At 38.9% G+C, this 20,610-nt stretch overlaps 1 protein-coding gene across 1 annotated transcript in view; it reads right to left on the bottom strand.

Moving 5' to 3' along the window:
- Positions 1 to 20,610, bottom strand: part of AHI1 (Abelson helper integration site 1) — a 202,890-nt gene that overhangs the window by 73,288 nt on the left and 108,992 nt on the right. The window contains exon 19 of the mRNA XM_006885009.1: positions 8,997 to 9,114. Within this exon, the coding sequence (XP_006885071.1) occupies positions 8,997 to 9,114 (118 nt within the window). The remainder of the gene's footprint in view (positions 1 to 8,996; positions 9,115 to 20,610) is intronic.

Genomic DNA, 20,610 nt, shown 5'->3' with positions numbered 1-20,610 from the left:
GAGTCAATCCATGCATACTTCTTAGTCTTGAAGAACTGAGACCCAGGGATTGAGGGGTCAGGACCATAGTCGTGGGGACATTTAGGTTAAGAAGCAAAACAAAGGTGACAAAAGACATTGTTCTAAATCTTTGGTGAGTACACTGGGATCTCAAAAGCTTTTACAAAATGGCCATCAGAGATGCAGCTGTTACTTCTGGTCCAGAATAGGGAGAAATGAACAAAGTCAGACTTAAGGAAGCAGTTAGTCCAGAGGACGAATGGACCATGTGGACACAGCTCCTACTAACCAACCAGCCGAGGAACTTGAAAGAGACCAGCGAACATTATCAATCACTCTGCCCAGGGTCACAATAGAAGGTCCTAGAGGGGAGAACAAGGTACAAGATTCAAAATCATAAAAATGACCTAGACTCACTGGTTTGATAGTCACCAAGTCCTTACAGTTCCTTCAACTCTGGAACTGAATCCAGCCCCAGGGATCACCTTTCAGACAAGCAACAGATAGGTTTACTGGGTAAATAAAGACATCTATGGAAAACATGCCGCTCAGAACTATGTAAAACCAAAAGGGGAACATCTGTCCAAGGTCAAGGTTCAGGGAGGATGGAGGGATGAAGGGAATAAGGAAGCCAGCGAAGAAGTGAGAAAGGGCTGCTGTTACGCTAAAGTATCTGCTACAGCCAGGAAACGAAGTGTATGCATTTCTGAATGTGAAACTAATGCACTCTGTAAACTTTCACCCAAATAACAATACAATGTTCAAGTGAAAAGAAAAAAGAAAGATTAGATAGAAACCTCAGAGGCAGTGACTCTGTGTCAACAAGGGATGAATAACCAAGAAAAGGCAAGTGAGAATGGTTGTGTAAGTCACAGAATAAAATCAAAGTTATTAGGTTACATGGAAAATTTTGAATTTGTGCATGTACTTTCTGAGTATAGTCACAATAGCAACAAAATTGGCAAAGTTTAGCAGGGCAGCAAGTAATAAATGTTGGAGAGGATGTGGCAAGACAGAAACTCTTATTCGTTGGTGGGATTGTAAAATGGTACAACCATTCTGGAAGGCAGTTTGGTGTTTCCTAAAAAAAAGCTGAAAACAGAAATTTCATATGACCTAGCTATTCCACTGCTTACAATACACCCTGAGAAAATAAGAACTGAGGCACAAATGGAGACTTGCACACCGATGTTCATAGCAGCATTATTCACTATTTCAAGAACATGTCCAACCACAATCGAGTGAACTGAGAAATTATGGTACACTGACTGTGCAGCATGCAGGAGCCATGATTTTTTAAATTACTACCTAACATGGGAGGGACTGGAGAACATTATGCTGAGTGAACTAACTCAGTCCAATAAGGACAAATACTGTATAAAACTATTACTGTAGAACGAGGATGAGGATGCAAGGTGGGAAGGAGTGAGGATGGGCAGGGGAGATGGCTAGTTAATCATAGGGTTGCACAATTTGATGGGTGGAGGGAGGGATGGGTAAAGGAAAGGAGAAAGAAGCAGTGTGAAAAACAATGTATAGGAGCTCTGTAAGTAAACCAGTATATAATAATAATAATTTAAAAAATTGTGGAAAATAAACTTTTGGGGGATAGAAAGTGTTTGGGGATACCTACCTACCTGAAAACATTATGGGGCTACGGCAGAAGCAGGAACTATTTCTGACTCTGGGAACCAGTGAAAGCAGAGTCAGCACACTTGCTGGGCCTGAGGCAGGGCTGATACGTGAAACACCTGAACACATACACCAGTGAGACTGAGAACCTCAACCAGAAAATGCAGGCTTTAACCACAGGCCAAAAAAAACCCCACCAAAAACCAAATAAAAAAACAAACCACCATAAAAGCAAATAAACAATCTTACAAAACCAAATCAATCTCCTTTCCAGCAAAACACTGAAACTCACTTTTAAAATAATACTGAACAAACCATCTAGGAAAAACGAAGGCTTTTAGGGTGCACACTGTTTCCCTGTTACTCTCATTGGTAATGAGGAGTCCACAGCCTGGCAGCTGGATCCATTCATTCCTCCTGCCAGCTTACCCTAAATCCAAGTTGCCAGTTGGTATGTCTCACCCACACAGACAAACCCAATGCCATGCAGTCAGTGTGACTCACAGTGACCCTACAGAAAGAAAAGAACTGCGACCAAGGCTGTAAATGTCTACACAAGCAGACTCCTTATCTTCCTCTCTCCCATGGAGGAGCCGGTAGCCTGGAATTGCTGATTTTTTTTGTTAGCTTGTCACAGCTTCATCCATTGTGTCAGCAGAACACTTTCACACATACATACTTCTCAATGAGCTTTCTGCTCAGGTAGCCAGCCTGTTTAAAAAGCTAGCTGCAAACCGAAGAAGAAAACTATCATCCGATCCTTTATTCTTTATATACGTATGTGGAAGTTTTATTTCATATTGCTGGTTTTATTATTTATCTACAAATGATATTTTACACACACACACACACACACACACACACACACACACACACACACACATACACTTCAGAATTAAGAGATTTGGAACAAATAAATGAGAGAACTGTGAGGCTGGTTAGTTGAAAAAAAGAAGGAAGTAAAAAGAGAATAGGAATGATGAATTCAAAATTCCTACCTGAAAAATTAAAGAATGTTAATGCAAGGAGTCTTTCGGAAGCTCTGGTGGCCCAGTAGGAAGAACCTGCACTGCAATCCCAAAGGCAGGCAGTTCAAATCCACCAACTGCTCCACAGGAGAAGGATGGGCATTGTCCATCCGTGAGATTTACTGCCTCTGAAAACATGCCAAAGGTGAGCTTGACGGTTCTGACTTGACGGCACAACCACAACAGCAATGCAAGGAGTCTTAATGGTATGATGGCTAATTGGCTAACTGTAAGCCAAAGGTCTGTGGATTGAATCCATCAGCTGCTACACAGGAGAAAGATGTGGCAACCTTGGGGACAGCTTAACTTAATGGAGCGGTTCCACTCTGTACACAGAGTTGCTGTTCTGATGGGACATACCAATAACAAAGTTATCAGTAATTATAATCCATGTGGTCATATGCCTTTGCATAGTCAATAAAACACAAATATGCTTTTGATATTTTCTGCTTTAAGCCAGGATCCATCTGAAATCAGCAATGATATCCTTGGTGCCATCACCTCTTCTAAAACCAGCTTGTCCTTCTGGCAGTTCCCTGTCAACGTACCGTTCTAGCAGCTTTTGAACCATCTTCACAACATGTGAGAAGCTTCCTCATCTTTGCCTCAAGGACCACTCTGATTGCACCTTCTCTTAGGGACCGTATAAACAACAGAGTGGAACCTTGCCCTATCCTGCCCCATCCTCATGAACTGTATCTTGCTCACACACATTGTGGTAGTGTGGTAGTCAATATGGCAATATTGCTGTCTTACCTTGTTGCAGGCATTCCTTTCTTTTGCTTATCTTCTACCTTTCCAATAGTTTTTCTATTCAGTGACTGGTTCCTCCTGATAATTTGCTTAACGTATTTGAGACAAGTGTCACCATTCTTGCTTCTAAAGAGCACTCCAGTAGCAAGTTATTCAGGACAGATTTGTGAGCCTTTTTTTCCTCTCTTAAATTCTGTGATATATTCAGCAGTTTGGAAATCAAAAGACTAACTGCACTGGGGAAATCTTCTATCAGAAGTACTTCCCCAGAGTACTGAGAAGCAACTATGTCAGTGTAGGGAATAAGGTCTTTGCAATTACTTGCTATGTATCAGAGAACTGGACAATGACTAAGTATGACAGAATTGAAGCCTTTGAGTGGTGGTGCTGGAGAAGAGTCTTAAACATACCATGGACCACCAAGAAAACAAGTAAGTCTGTCTTGGAGAGGGTGAAACCAAGTTTCTCCTTGGAGGCTAGGATTTTGAAGCTCTTTCTCAGATACTCTGGGCACATGGCCAGGAGAGACAAGTCCATGGAGAAGGACATCATTTTAGGAAGGGTGGAAGGACAGCACAGGAGAGGAAGACCCCAGATGAGATAGATTGATACAGTAACTGGGGAAATGGAGTTAGGTGTATAGAAATCAGTGAGACTGGCTGAGAACAGGGTAGGCTTCAGAGCAGTTGTACATATTATCCATATACATACAAGATCCCTTAACACTCCGATTCAGGCCCTTGTTCTTTCCAATCACATGCTACGCACCCAAGAGCTGGACAATGAATAAGGATGACAGAAGAAGAACTGATGCCTGTGAGCTGGGGTGTTAGAGAAGAGCCACTAACATCCCATGTACTGCCAAATAAAACAAACAGACATGTCTTGGACAAAGTGCAACCAGAGTGTTCTGAGAGGCTAAGATGCCTCACATACTTGGGCATGTTGCTAGGATAGTTATTCCTTGGAAAGAGACATGATGCTCGGAAAGGCAGAGGGTTGGCAAAGGAAAGGAAGACCCTTGACCAGGTAGACTGACGTGCTGAGTGCTGCAATGGGCTCTTGTGTGCCAGGAGGTGTGAGGATGGTGCAGATTAGGACAGGGTTCTGAACTATTGCTCATAACGTCACTATAGTTTGTCCTTGACTTGGTGGCACCTAACAACTACAACAACATGGACAACACACTGAGCCAGGAAACACGGAAAAAAGGAAAAAAAAAGATAGAGGGCATACACAGTCACTGAACCAAAGAGAATGAACTGACACTGAAAAATTTCAGGAAATACCATATGAGTAAGAGGCAATTGTAATGACTGAGAAAGTTGAAGCTGTACTGAAGGTATGGGCAAAAAAATAAGGCCCTGGGAATAAATGGATTGATTGCCAGTAACTTGTTTCAGTTAACAGAACTGTATTAACAACAATTAACAACAACATGTAGGTTTCAACCGTGCTCCTAAAGTTCACATGATGGCAGTCAATGAGCACGTTAACTAGTTCTTGGTAAGTAAATTTTAGTTATATTATCTCAAGTCAAGCTTCATGGGAGGATGGGCAACCTACTCTCATGCGATTTACTGACTCTGAAAATCTACTGGAGTGTCACCTATGGGTTGGTTCTACCTTGATGGCACATACCATCACCACCACCACCATACAAAGTCAAAGGTACATATTATACCACTGGATCGATTAGACAGCATCAGGACAGATGGAGAAAAGACTAAAACTGTCAACAATTTCTTCCTACTTGGATCCACAATCAACACCTATGGTAATAGGACACGTATAGCATTGGGAAAGTCTGCAGTCAGAAATCTCTCCAAAGTCCTAAAGAGTAATGATGTCAGTTTAAAGACTAAGATGAACTTGATTCAAGCCATGGTTTTCCAAACACCTATAATGCATCTGAGAGCTGGACAGTAAATAAGGATGACAGAAAAACTGATGCCTCTGAGCTGGGGTATGGGAGAAGAGTACTGAAAAATTCCGTGGACTGCCGAAATAACAAACAGATGTGTCTTGGAAAAGAATACAGGAGTAAAGGGAAAGCAGGATATGAAAAAGACAAGCACATGGCCTTCACTGCCATGGCCAGGGATGGCTTTGTGTACAACGAGCTCGCCATGATCAAACGCACCACCACCAAAACCCCTCTGCCAGTGAACTAATTCTGGCTCACAGTCAGACCCTGTGGGCCAGAGTAAAATTTCCCCATAAAATGTTTACAGAGAAGAACTGCTCCACAGGAAATGTGTTTGTTGTTGTGTTGCTACATGCTGTCAAGTCAAAACCAAGTCACACGTAAGCCTCTAGCAGGTTCTTCAGAGGCTATAAACTGCATGAGTGAAGATTACCCATCTTTCTCCCAGATAGCAGCTGCTGAATTTGAATGGTTGGCAAAGCAGCTTCTTACCACAAGGCCTCCAGAACTGAGCCCTTAGCCAGAAGAGGGGGTCGAGAGGTAATGGCGAAAGGAAGCGTCGAGGCCATGTTCTTTCCAGGAGCACACAGCCAGAGCTTCTCCCAGAAGCAACTGAGCAGTTTAGTTACTGCATCACACAACTTGGTCCAAATACTCGACTCTGTTCTGTCTTGCCAGGAGCTCTGGGGACGCTGTGGCTAAGGCGGCTAACACACCAGCAGCTCAGCAGGAGAAAGATGGCAGTCAGTTTCAGTAGAGATTTACAGCTTTGGACACTTTATGACGGAATTTTATTCTGTCCCACAGGATTTGACTCTGAGCCAGAAATAAGTTCCGTGGCAGAGTGCTTTTTGGTGTTGGTGTATTTGATCATGGAAAGCTCACTGTATCCAAAGTCAATCCTAGTAATAACTGTGAAGGCTACATGCATGTCTTGATCATATCCTGCTTTCTCTAGACTCTTTATCTGCGTTCTTTATATACACCAGTGGTGGAGTCCCTCTTCAAAGGCCTTCCTATTTAGCCTCTTACCTTGTCCCTGTTACGGAAAATGGAAGAATTTTACCTGTGTTTCACTGATTATGCAAAGGCATTTGACTCTGTGGATCATAACAAACTGTGGCTGACTCTGAGAAGAATGGGAATCCCAGAACATTTAATTGTGCTAATGTGAAACCTATACTTGGACCAAGAGGCAGTCGTCAGAACAGAGCAGGGCAACACTGAATGGTTCAAAATTGAGAAGGGTGTACGCCAGGGATGTGTCCTGTCTCCATACCTTTTCAACCTGTATGCAGAGCAAATTATCCGAGAGGCTGGGCTCTATGAGGAGAAGCGTGGCGTTAGGATTGGTGGACGATCTATCAACAATCTGCGTTATGCAGATGACACAACCCTGCTCGCTGAAACAGAGGAAGACCTCATGCACTTACTGCAGAGGGTCAAGGACTGCAGCCTTCAATATGGACTGAGGCTCAATGTCAAGAAGACAAAAATTCTCACCACTGGACCAATCGGTAGCATCAGGATGGATGGTGAAGAGATTGAGATTGTTCACAGCTTCAGTTTGCTCAGCTCCACAGTCAACACTCTTGGCACCAGCAGCCAGGAAATCAAAAAACGTATTGCGATGGGAAAGTCTGCTGTTAGGGACCTCTCTAAAGTACTCAAGAGCAACGGTGTCTCTCTAGAGACAAAGGTGCACCTGATACAGGCCATGGTCTTTGCAATCACTTGTTATGCATCAGGGAGCTGGACAATGACTAGGGAGGATAGAAGGAGAATTGATGCCTTTGAGCTGTGGTGCTGGAGAGGAGTACTGAATGTACCATGGACTGCCAAGAAAACAAACAGATTCATCCTAGAGGGTTAAACCAGGCTGCTCCTTGGAGGCAAAGATTCTGGGGCTTCGTCTGACATACTTTGGACGTGTTGTAAGGAGAGACAGGTCTTTGAAGAGGGACATCATGCTGGGTAGAGTACAGGGACAGCGCAGGAGGGGAAGACCCTCTATGAGGTGGATTGATTCAGTGACTGGGGTAATCAAGATGGGTGTGTCAGAGGCAATGCGATTGGCACAGGATAGAGCAGTGTTTAGGGCTGTTGTACATAGGGTCGCTATGAGTTGCAAATGACTCAACAGCACATAACAACAACAACAACAACAACAACATTGTTGGTTAACAGACTTAAGACATTACTGAACTGAGTTTTAATCAAAATATTAACTCAACTATACATTTACATTTTAAACTTGTAATGTAGATGGAATGAAACGTTTGTCCTCAAGAATTTTAGACCTTAGCAAAAAGACGCGGCACAGATGGAATGGTGAAAGAAGTTTCCTTTCTTCCTGTCTTTATGTCTCTCTCACATTTGTGGAGCTGAAACTGACCCAAAGCTGACCCCTCCTGTGTGTATTCAGAGGTTGTAAATTGCACATGGGAAGATTACTCATCTTTCTCATATGGAGCAGGTGGTGGATTCATACTGCCTGTCTTGGGGTGGCAGCACAATTCCTTACTCACTAGCCCACCGAGCGCCTCATTTATTACACGGATAAGGTATAAAGGCAAACTGAGTATTTAGAGAGTCTAAAGAGGTCCCTTGCATAAATTCCCAGCATAAATAGCAAAGATCAATGGTGTGTTAATGTCTGGTAGACGCACAGAACAGGAGAAATATAAACTGTAAGGTTTACATATTTTATGTATTATTAACAACACAGTATGTAACATGCATATATCTTATGGTGTAAAATATGTTTTCATACATATTAACTCATTTGAGTTTTGACAATATATAATTTAGAAATGATTCCCAGTTTTCCAATGAAGATGCTAAGGTTTGCAAATAATTAAACACACATTCAAGATTGAACATAAGAGTTTTTATAATCCAAGTCATCTGTTGTTCCCACATATAACTGGCACTTTATCCGGCACGACAACAATAATATACACGTGTGCATTCCATGTTTTCAAACAGAAAACTGGCATTGTCCTCAAATATGTAATAGGTTATTCTTTACAAATATGTTTCTTCTCTGTATAATCTTTTTTTGATCAAAAATAACTTCTTTGCTATTTTTGTTTATAATTCCATCCTTCTATAATTATTAATAGAAAATGTATCATTAAAATGTAACTAAAGCAGTGAAGTCACTACCCTTCAATTAAAAAAATAAACATTTCTCACCAAGATACTTTTGCTCTCATGAGATACTTTTTCTTGGATACGCTTTGAAATTTAAATGAATTTAAAACACTGGCGTGACTATTTACAACTGTATAATTCATGTCACTCAGTGATTCCAGCTGATTTCTGTTTTGCATATTTTACTATCAGCTTTGAAAGGACAAGATTTAACTGTTGGTTGTACTCTATTCGTGCCAAAAAGCATTTTACCTTGGCTGGCTTTAAAATGAATTACAAATTGGGACTAACCATGACCTAGGATTTCTTTATCCAACTCAGAAATTAAATTAGATATAGTATTAGACATGTTGAATACTACTTTTAAATTTACTAACTGTGAAAATGGGTCATTTTAATCCTATACGCTTCAGTCCTGTAGGGAAAAGAAATACTAGTCATTTACAAAATAGTATCTGAACATTTAAAAGCATAATCAAAATTTTAAGAAAGAAGCCCACCTGTCGGGCTGAAACCAAACTGACGCAGAATCTCTTGTGTGGACGGTACAGTCGATGGCTTCATCTTAGGCTGCAGTGAGGACGTTGGGGTTGAAGTAAGAGAGAGATTTTTGTTGACCTGAAATAGGAAAGGCAAATCAGAAATTAAAGCATAATTTTCTGGGTTATTGAATACAAACATTGGCTTTTTAAAATATATGCTTACTCTAAAAACCAGGTCCCTGGCGGCAGGATGAAGAGTAATTAGTGGTTTCTAGTGTTAGTTTGTAAAGTGCAAACAAAACAGGGTTTAATAAAAGAAGGAATAGGGTGGTGATAAAAATCTTTATTATGTGAAAATGTCTGTTTTACTCTAAAACTATGATTATTAATAAGAACTTGAGAGAGTAGTCACTTTTAATGACACAAAGTATTACAAAACATATCAGCGAGGAACTGATTGCTTTGGAATAAGAAAGAGTCAAAATGTTTCACATCCACACTTTTTAAAAACTGAAGTGAAATAGCTGGGACTTCTTTCTCAGAGACTATGTAGAAAACACGTATAATATGTTTATATTCATCACGATAACAGATTACTATAACCTAGCTTTTCAGGTGAATTCTGGGAGTAGGTTCTATTACATCAACAAGCCTTATTTATAAAACATTGTTTAAAAAAACTAAGGAAAAAAAACTCCAACAAAAACAAAACCAAAGCAAAAACCCAAAATCCCACAAAAAAGGTCTAGATGCTTATCAACAAATTAATCTAATAACTTAGTACTGATTTTAACAATTATCTAATATCCTATATATTATTAAACAAATTACTTTATTATTTTTAAAAATCATAGTAAAACATGCTATAATTTTGAAAAACCTGAAACAACTTGATTTTCAAACTCACTATCAAAATGTAATCCGAATTAACAAAATGCTAAATGATGGTTTAGTGTACACTTGTATGAGGTATAAAAATGGCTCCTTTCTTCCTTTTAAAATAATCAAAACCACATAGAAGTCTTCCATTGTATTCACACTTAAAAATTCCCTTTGATCTTCTGTCTGAGCTAGGGGGTGGGCTGTGGTTACTTGCCCTTTATCTAACACATTATTTACATAAAGCTTGTCAATGCTGCTTTCAAACAGTGATAACAAGTGAGGCAGCTTGGTTTTGTTTGGAACAATGCACTTTTGCATATTTTTTGGGGAAGGGGGACTCAAATAATTAAAAGCATATAATAATATAGTTCTAAAGTACCTAAAAGAAATTACAATGTCATCTCATAAAACAGAAGTATTATTCAAAGTAGCTAGGTGAGACCAAATACCTTATCAGAGTTAAACAATTTTCCGGCTTTCAAAATACTATTAGAAGCCATTTAAAAAAACACGGCCTTAAATGGATTTACATAAGTATCTAAAAGAAAAATGAACTTTATCCATCTTGGAGCTTCTGTTCCCATCTTTAGTTGCTTCTCTGGGAATGTGGCAGAGGAGTAGTGAAGATGAACAGGTAGAATAAAGTGTTACTCATGAACCTTAACCATAAAGCACTTAATGATATATTAAATAAGAAGATTCAGTTACACAGCCAAAGTCAAACAATAAAATTCTACATAACTATTAGTTATTAATATACTTCACTCGGAGTAAAAGTAATCAGGAATATTTACTGTTGTATTACAATGCAGTGAATTTTCTAGAATGCTATGTTTCAAAATGGAAGTACTATATATGAAATGACATATTTATCACTTAACTATTTCATTCACTTCTCTTTTTACAGATATTTTTCAGTTTTACTTCTGTGTTCTTAAAAATTTGTATCCTACATGTCAAACAACATCAAGAATTTTGAAATCTGGAGCAGCAGGTGTGTAAAGAGCACATGTGTACATGTACACACACACACACACACACACACACACACACACACAGAGTTTGGTTCTCTATCTTCCTCTTCAGAAATTCACTTGTTAAAAAAACCAGACAAACAATACAAAAAAAAAAGCAGTAACAATATACTTAAATGTCCCTGTTGAAACAGAGAGACTATAAGTCTTTTTAAATAAAATGGTATTTTGAAAACCTGCTATCTAAAATAACTCAAGTATTTTTATACTTGTTCTGCATCTCAACTCGTCTTTGGTATTTAAAATAATGAGTGCACCTCAAATCTATATAAAGTTTTGGGATAACTTCATGATTTTAAATTAGCACTCAGAAGTATTTCTACATCTTACATATACTCACCACTTCATTTAGAGGAAGAAAAAATAATAATAACCATTAAAAAAGTGAAGCAATATCTATTTTTGAAATATATGCTGTGGAAAAGAGTTGCTTAATTATTTTACAACAACAGAAAGGTTGGCTAAGATAGTCTCCCCTACACCAATCTACCCTCTTTTCACAACACACATTCCTGCTTGCTTCATGCAAAAACCACAGTTTGCCAGAGTCAGTTTAATACTGCCATACTGGGGAAACATGAAAAGCATAAAAAATTTAACAAAATTTGTAATCATGGAGCAGAGGGGGAAATAATCACTTTAGAATTTCTGCCAAGACAACCACAAAACTATTTTCCCTATTGCTTTTGGCTATAGCAGCTTTATGCAAAATATGCAAATCTTAATTCTCTAAGAGGGGTTAATTTTCATAATAAAGTCATTGTCCCAGTATAAGACTGAATGTACATGCCAGAAAAGTTAACAATCTCTTTCCCTTGATGAGCAGCTACATTTTAAAGGCTTTGAGAGCTAACTCTTATTTCCATATATACTTCAAATCTAACATTTCAGCAGATTCTAGATTATAAATGGCATAAACAGCAAGTAGGACAGTTTTTATGTTTTAAGCTATGAGGCCAATTCAAATTAGTTATAAATTTAATGGAAAAAAATGGCGACACTTTTTCACTCTCTTCTGATCACCATTTTTCTATTAATTCAGAACAATAACACAGATAAAACTTTAAGTAGAGGCAGCTTTTGTTGTAAAAGTAAAAATATCCAGGAAATAGTGTGCTGCAAATCATGGCTATTGTGAAAATTAAAATTTTATTGCTAAAGACTAAAAAACAGAAAACCTTTGCCAAAGTAAGTATCAAGGCATTTCAAGTCAAGTGCCTTAATACTGTCATAAATAATACTTCTGTAATTATACCAAATTACACTTCTATCATTTCCTAAGAAATAACAGAGCCAGTGGCATTGCAAAGAGAAAATGCAATAAGACCTCTTGGGACCCAGATGTTTTCAGTGACCAGCTGGGGCAGTTTAATGAGAGGTTAGCAAGAAAGAAACAATGTAAAGGAGCTAGAAAAATCACACTCGACAACCTGAAAGGTTTACTTAATTAAGTAAACCCAGAATTCAAAACCTGCTGGAGGGTCCAACTTGACACCAATAAGTTTTGCTGTGTTGTCAAATACTTGTGAAAGGTGGTCAGTGAGTAAGGAAGACTGAAGAAGAACTGATGCCTTTGGATTGTGTTGGCGAAGAGTACAGACTATCCCATGACTGTCAAAGAATAAACAAGTCTGCTGGAAGAAGTGCAGCCCTGATTCTCCCTACAGAAGAGGATATGAAGATTTAATTCATCTCACCTACTCTGGGCATGGTCTCTGGAAGGGGCAGCCTTGGAGAAAAACGTCATTCCTGGGAAGGTGGCTAGTCAGGTAAGGGGGGGAAGACTCCAACGAGATGGACTGACACAGTGAGTGCACCGATGAGGTTAAGCATAGTAGAGTGTGAGGATGTTACAGGATTTAGAAAGTTTTAATCAGTATATAGGGGGGCTATTAGAAAGAAAAAAAAACCCACCCAACAAAAACCCATCCAAAACTCTAATCTTGAAATTCATGACTGTCAAGTTGGAACACTGTCCCTCCAATAGGTTTTCCAAGGCTATGAATCAAACAGGAGGAAACTGCTCATCTTTCTTTTTATGTATATGATTTTCTTTTTTTTGGTAAAATTAATTTTAATGAACATTTACAGAGATTTTGGCTTTCCATTCATTCATTGTTGTACTTTTCTCCCTACCCCTTCCTCCCCCCAGCTTGCTCCTCTCTTTGAAAAGTAAAATTCCTATATATAACCTCCCCCCCCCAGTACACTAAACTAGGCAGCCTTCATTCTGCACTCCTGTGATAAGCTTCAGTGGGGTTAGCAGTGCAACTCTCTACAGTCGAAGTCACCAGAGCTCTCTAGAGGGGATACCGCTATTGTTACTGTTTTACTCTCTTTTTCTTCCCTTCCTACACTGATAATCATTCTAGAATGATTCTTTTGCAAATCTCTCCTTAGCTATTAATAACTGTTGTAGTAATTGCTCATTTGTTATCTTACGTCACCAAACATAACTACTTCTAGACTCAGTCATGTTGTGTAATGTTTTTTTAAATTCTTTATCATTCTTTGGTGTTGCATAATACTCCACTGTGTTAATGAACCTTTTACCTATTAATAGATACTTGGATTTTTCCATTCTTTGCTACTGTAAATAATGCTACAAATAAACATTGGTGAAAATATACCAGCTTATAGCTGTTACATTTTTTGGATATATACTAAGTATTGGCTTGCTAAATCAAACGGTATGTCTATTTGCAACCTTTAAGGTTGTAATTGTCAGACTGTGTTTCATAGTGGATGCTATGCTCCACTTTCACATTCCTTTCAGAACTGTTAACAGTCTTCCTACACCCTCACTAGCATTTGTTTGCTGTCTGACTGAACTCTGCTGTTGTTGCTGGAGATTGCATCTCACTGTAATGTCTGCTTTTGTATAGTATATGGTTAATAATATGTACAACAATGTTGCAGTATATAATTTGTAGTTTAATTCTCGGATGTAATCCTCAATAAAAATATTAGAGTTATAGATACTGGCAATAATAATACTTTTTTAAAAGCTATTCAACATACACAAAATGATACACTTATGATGTTTTTACATAAAAAAAAATTTCAGGAGTAGTTTTGAAGACCAGATGAGTTGTAGGATGACATCATTAACACCACCGATAAAGAAAGTAAAAGGTCATTACAAAGAAAAGGAAGGAAGAAAAGACAAAAATTCTAATCAGAAGAGACTCTCAAATTTGTACTAGAATATAGAGGTGGTAAAATAATACTGAGGTAAGGGAGATGAGCAGAATATTTGAAATGGCAGATTGAGGAGACAAAAAAAAGTATTATAATTAAATGTGCAAAGAGCTGGAACTAGAAAACCAAAAGGGAAGAAAAATATGCACAGCTGAAAGAAATGTAGAATAAATGTAAGCCTCAAGTTGCACCAGGAGTCTATAGGCACAATTGTGAACGATGCAGGAAGCATCAAAAGAAGATAAAAGGAATACAGAGTCGCTACCAAAAAGTACTTGGTTTGGTTGATACCAAACCACTTCCGGAAGTTGCATATGGTCAAGAACCAATGGCATAGATCAATGGTGAATTTTATGAAACATACGTATGGAAATGATTGTATGGAACACAGTGTGAATGAAAACAAAATAGAAAATTTAAAAAGTATAAAATAATAATAATATTAATAATAATAATAATAAAAGAACCAGTAGTAATGAAGGGGAAAGTTCAAGCTTGCACTAAAAGCAATGGGGGAAAAAAATAAAGCCTCAGAAATTGATGGAATACCAAATGAAGGGTGAACAAACAGATGCATCCTTCGGATGTGCTCACCAGCGTATGTCAAGAAATTTGGAAGGCAGTTACCTGGACATCTGACTACAAGATATTTATACTTGTTCCCATTCTAAAACAAGGTGATCCAAGACTTTGAAACTTATCAAACATTGTCAACAATACATTAACATAGAATCACCATACCAAAAAGAATTTGTCAATTCCGAATCATTTCAGGAAATATCATATGATTAAGAAGCAACAGTACTTAAGGAAAAAGTACAAGCTACACTGAAGAATCTGACAAAAAAAATAAAAGCTTAGAAATTGATGGAACACCAAGTGAGTGTTTCAGGACACAGATGCAACCATACAGGTGCTAACTGGTCTTGGCTCAACAAATAGGAAGATAGCTTGAGGCACAACTGACTGGGAGAAATCCATATTTGTTCCCATTCCCAAAAAAGAGCGATACAACAGAATATGGAAATTATCAAACAAAATCATCAATACCACATGTAAATAAAATCTTGCTGGAGACTATTTTAAATTACATGGAGCAATACATGAAAAAAGACCTGCTAGATAGTCAAGCTGAATTCAGAAGAGGCTATGGCATCAGGAACATCATTACAGACGTCAGATGGATCTTGGCTGAAAGCAGAGAATACCAGAAACAGGCTTACATGTGTTTTACTGGCTACGCAAAGGCTATTTGACTGTGTAGATCATAACAAATTATGGACAACAATGAGAATTTATTGTGCTTATATGACACCTATAAAAAGATTAAGAAGCAGCTGTTGGAACAGAACAAGTAAACAATGCCTGTTTGAAAATTAAGAAAGGTGTGCTCTTTTTCCATACCTATTCAATCTGCACACTAAACAACTGATTCAAGAAGCTGGACTGTATGAAGAAAAATGTGGCATCAGGATAGGAAGAAGACTCATCAGCAACCTGTTTTATGCAGATGACATAATCTTGCATTTACAAATGCCTTACTGAAGAAAACTGAAGACACAGCCTTTGAAAGAGATTACATCTCAACATCAAGAAAACAAAAATCCTCACCACTTAAGCAATAGGCAAAATTATGGCAGATGGAGAAAAGACTGATGTTGCCAATACCAACATTTTATATGGGCCCACAATTAACACCCACGGCAGCAGCAGTCAAGAAATCAAAAGACATGCTATACTTGGGAAATCTGCTGTCAAGGACCTCTCCAAAGTACTAAAGATCAAGTAGATCAGATTAAAGATCAAGCTGTGCCTCATGCACGTCATGTTATTATCATTTGCTACCTATGTGTCTGAAAGGTGAACAGTGAATAAAGGAAGAAGAATCAATGCCTTTGAATTGTGGTGTTGGTGAAGAGTAATGAACAAACTATGGACTTCCAAAAGAACACACTAATCTGTCTTGCATGAAGGGTAACCACAGTGCTCCTTTGAGGAAAGGATGGTGAAACATCATATGACATACTTTGGGCTTGCTATCAGCAGGGGCCAGTCCGTGGAAAAAGAAATCAGGTGGGGCATGACAGAGGGTCAGCAAAAGAGAGGAAGACCTTCAAGAAGATAGATTAACACAGTGACTATAACAGTGGGCTTAAGCATGTGGACATCACGAGGATGGTGCAGGACAGCGCAAGGTCCGAGCTGCTCTTCATAGGGTCACTAAGATTTGTAGTCAACTTGATGGTATTTAACAACAACAATACCAAATATTCTTGAAGAGAAGAACTAAAAGGTATTATTTTATTTCTTTAGTAGATGGCTGTTACATTACACATAAGATCTACATAAAGGGTCAAATGAGCCAACGAATATGAAAGCAGTCCAGATTTTAAAACTTCACCAAAAGCTACGGTGGTATTGATATCCAAAATTTATTAAATACAAGTATTTTTAAACTAAGAATCACAGAAAGTTCACAGGAAAGAAAAAACTTCACTAATTACATCATTCAATACTGAAATTTAAAGTAATATTCTGTAAGCTACTAGTTTTTCCAAAATTTGCAGTAAAAAAAATAAAATGTGCAATTTCCTCCAGTGGTCTAAATACTGTAAAAATAAAGCTTCACTTGCTCTATTTAAATTTTCAAATTAGTAAAGCTTAATTTTGAATTTGATGAGGAAATAATAAAATTCACACATATGTTTGGTGGTGTTTTGTATTGTTAAGTCAGAACCGACTCATAGCTGACCCTCCAACAGGTTTTCAGAGACAGTAAATCACATGGGAAAAGACTATCCCTATTTTTTCCATGGCGTAGCTGGTGGATTCAAATCACATTCCTTTTATCTGGTAGTGTAGCACCATACCATAAGGGGTGTGTGTGTGTGTGTGTGTGTGTGTGTGTGTGTGTGTGTGTGTGTGGGTAATTAGTCCCCCTAATAAAAGAATTCTGGAAAGATGGGAAGATGGTAGTGTAAGTTGGTAGAAGATCCCAACCTTCTGCATACAAACACCAACAAAATGAATTAGAAACATTAATTCATACAATAAACCAATTTCACCCAGTAAGTATCCAGAACACCCCACCGGTTAATTTATATTCTTTTCCCGAGCACATGATCTTCCTCCATAATGCATACCATATGTTGTTATTTGTTGTTATGTGCCATCAAGTTGCTTGCAACTCACAGCGACCCTATGTACAACAGCCCTAAACCCTGCTCTACCCTGTGCCAATTCCAATGCCTCTGACACATCCATTCCAAATACCCGTCACTGAATCAATACACCTCATAGAGGGTTTTCCCCTTTTGCGATGTCCCTCCACCTTCCCAAGCATGATGTCTCTCTCCAAGGACTTGTCCTTCCTTACAATTAGTCCAAAGTATGTCAGACGAAGCCTCAGAATCCTTGCCTCCAAGGGGCAGCTTGGTTTAACCCTTTCCAGGGTGAATCTGTTTGCTTTCTAGGCAGTTCATAGTACATTCAATATTCTTCTTCAGCACCACAGCTCAAAGGCATCAATTCTCCTTCTATCTTTCCTAATCATTGTTCAACTCTGATGCATAACAAGTGATAGCAAAGACCATGGCCTGTATCAGACACACCTTAGTCTCCAGAGAGACACCATTGCTCTTCAGTACCCTGGAGAGGTCCCCTAACAGCAGACTTTCCCATTGCAATATGTTTTCTGATTTCCTGGCTACTGGTGCCAAGATTGCTGAGCATGGAGCCAAGCAGACTAAAGTTGTTAACCATCCCAATCTCTCCACCATCCATCCTGATGCTGCCAATTGGTCCAGTGGTGAGAATCTTTGTCTTCTTGACATTGAGCCTCAATCCATACTGAAGGCTGCAGTTCTTTACCCTCTGCAGCAAAGGCTTCAGGTCCTCCTCAGTTTCAGCAAGCAGGGTTGTTCAGCCTAATGCAGATTGTTAACAGATCTTCCACCAATCCTGAGGCCACTCTTCTCCTCAAAGATCCCAGCCTCTTGGGTAATCTGTTCTGCATACAGGTTGAAAAGGTATGGAGACAGGACATATCCCTGGCATACAGCTTTCCCAATTTTGAACCATTAGCGTTTCTTTGCTCTGTTCTAACGACTGCCTCTTGGTCCAAGTATAGGTTTCTCATTAGCACGATCAAGTGTTCTGGGATTCCCATTCTTCTCAGAGTCAGCCACAGTTTGTTATGATCCACACAGTCAAACGCCTTTGCATAGTCAATGAAACACAGACAGACATTCTTCTGGTATTCCCTGCTTTCAGCTAAGATACATCTAACATCAGCTACAATAGTCCTAGTACCACGATCCCTTCAAAACACTGCCTGGACATCTGGCAGTTTTCTGCTGATGTGTGGTTCCAGTCGTTTTTGGATAATCTTCAGTAGAATCTTGCTTGCATGTGAAATCAATGATATTGTTCTACAGTTTCCACACTCAGTTGGTTAACCCTTCTTTGGAATGGGAACAAATATAGGTCCCTTCCAGTCAGTTGGCCAAGTGGTTGTTCTCCAGATTTCTTTGCACAACTTGGTGAGCACATCCAGGGCAGCATCTGTTAGCTGAAATATGTCAACTGATATACCATCTATTTCTTATTTTTTGCTATTTTCTCCAAAGCAGCTTGAACTTCTTCCTTCTTCACCATAGGCTCTTGCTCAAACGTTAATTCATTAAATTCTTCTGTGTCTGCCAATTTTTTGATACAGTGACTCAGTATAATCTTTCCATCTTCTTTTAATACCTCCTGGGTCATTTAACATTCTGCCGAAAGCACCCTGAAGCCAAAGGCATTCTTCTTCTATCATCCTTATTCACTGTCTAGCTCCCGGATGCATAGTAGACGACTAGAAAAACCATGGCTTGAATCAGATGCCCCTCACTCTTTAAACTGACATCAGTACTCTCCAGGTCTTAGAAAAGCACCGGACAGCAGCTTTTCCCAATGCTATTTGATTCCTGATCTCTCAACTGCTGGTACCAAGGGTGTTGATAGTAGATCCATGTAAGATGTTGCCTACTGGCCGAATCCTACTGGTGAGGATTTTTGTTTTCACAATGTTGAGATGTAATCCATATTGGAGGCTGCAGTCCTTGATTTTCTGCAGCAAATGCCTCAAGTACTCCCCGCTTTCAACAAGCCAGGCTGTGTTATCTGCTTAACATGGGCTGTTGAAGATTCTTCCTCTAACCTTGATGCAGCAATCTTCTTCATAAACTCCAGTTTCTTAAATGATTCGATAAGCATAAAATGAATGGGTATGAGAAATGATACAGTTCTGATGCACGTCCTTCTTGATTTTAAACCATATGGCATTCCTTTGCTTTATTCAGAGCACAGGTTGTTTTTTTTTTTTTTTTTTGGCTAGGTATAAATTTATATAAACATAATTAAGAGTTCTAGATTTCCCATTCTTCTCAATATTACCCACAGTCTGTTATGATCCAATTCTAAAGTTTAAAATTTTCTGAAGCAGAATTAGAGGCAGTTCTAGAAATATATAGTCAGCCTTATTGATGAAATGGAAGTCTTCTCAAGGGGTTGGTGTATAAAGAATATATGTATGTTTGGATTCTCTGTCAAAGTCAGTGAGATTTTCATCTGATCTAGTTACCTGACTGGAACCAGTGACCTTCAGTACCTGCAGATAATGGATTCATTAGCAATCATCAAAGCCAGCTAGCTGTCCATGACCTTACTCTGTAATGAAGAATTTTGGATTCATTTGTCTCTGAAGCTAGCAGCCTAAGATGCTTGCCTGGTGATAACCTGGCCTCATTTTTTTCCACTGATGTCTGTCTTAAAGTCTGAGTTAGAGATTTGGGACTCAGTAACCTCTACTTATTAGCATGTGAGTTTTTCAAGAGAAACAAAATTGTAAGAATGAGTTTTCTGACATCACGAAAGTGCTGCTGGCTCTGCTGCTGGCAGTAAAGACGGCTCCACTGATCCCTGGCATCAGGTGCAAAAGCAACATCCAAAAGATCACCACCAAGATCGCAAGTATCCTGAGATGTGAGGCTCCAGGTTTAATCATAGATTTAACATTTTTTTAAACTTTATTCACATGAAAAGTTTGGGGAAGTTGGTTGGTCATCCTTACACTAGACAAAAGTGTCAAAAAAGAGACATGAACTCAGGCCTCCCCAGTAAGAGTTCTAGCACTGCGTAAAGATCTGCTTTCAACTGTGCTTTATGTCTCACTAGCTGAATTACAACATCAAAGGCTATACCAACCTCAGATGGTTCCGAGCTAAAGTGAGGGTATTGGTTGAGAAGAAACAAGATCCTGAAACTAAGGATGGACACTTCAAAAATACCAAGATATTACTGCCAGGGATGGAATGTGTCGAGTGTATCCTTTTGGACTCAAGTGTCTGCACTGGGGATCTTCTTAACAACAGGGAAGGGCAAAATATGTGGAGCCCTCTAAGGGATGCCGAAGGAAGTAAAGACCTTCCTCCTCATGGAGCCCTCTAAGGGACACTGAAGGAAGTAAGGACCTT

The sequence above is a fragment of the Elephantulus edwardii genome, unplaced genomic scaffold, assembly GCF_000299155.1.
Source record: "Elephantulus edwardii isolate Elephantulus edwardi_28Jun2011 unplaced genomic scaffold, EleEdw1.0 scaffold00039, whole genome shotgun sequence".
NCBI classification, from domain to species: Eukaryota; Metazoa; Chordata; class Mammalia; order Macroscelidea; family Macroscelididae; genus Elephantulus; species Elephantulus edwardii.
Note: the sequence above shows the minus strand (reverse complement) of the source record. Positions and strands in the feature narration are given on the sequence as shown.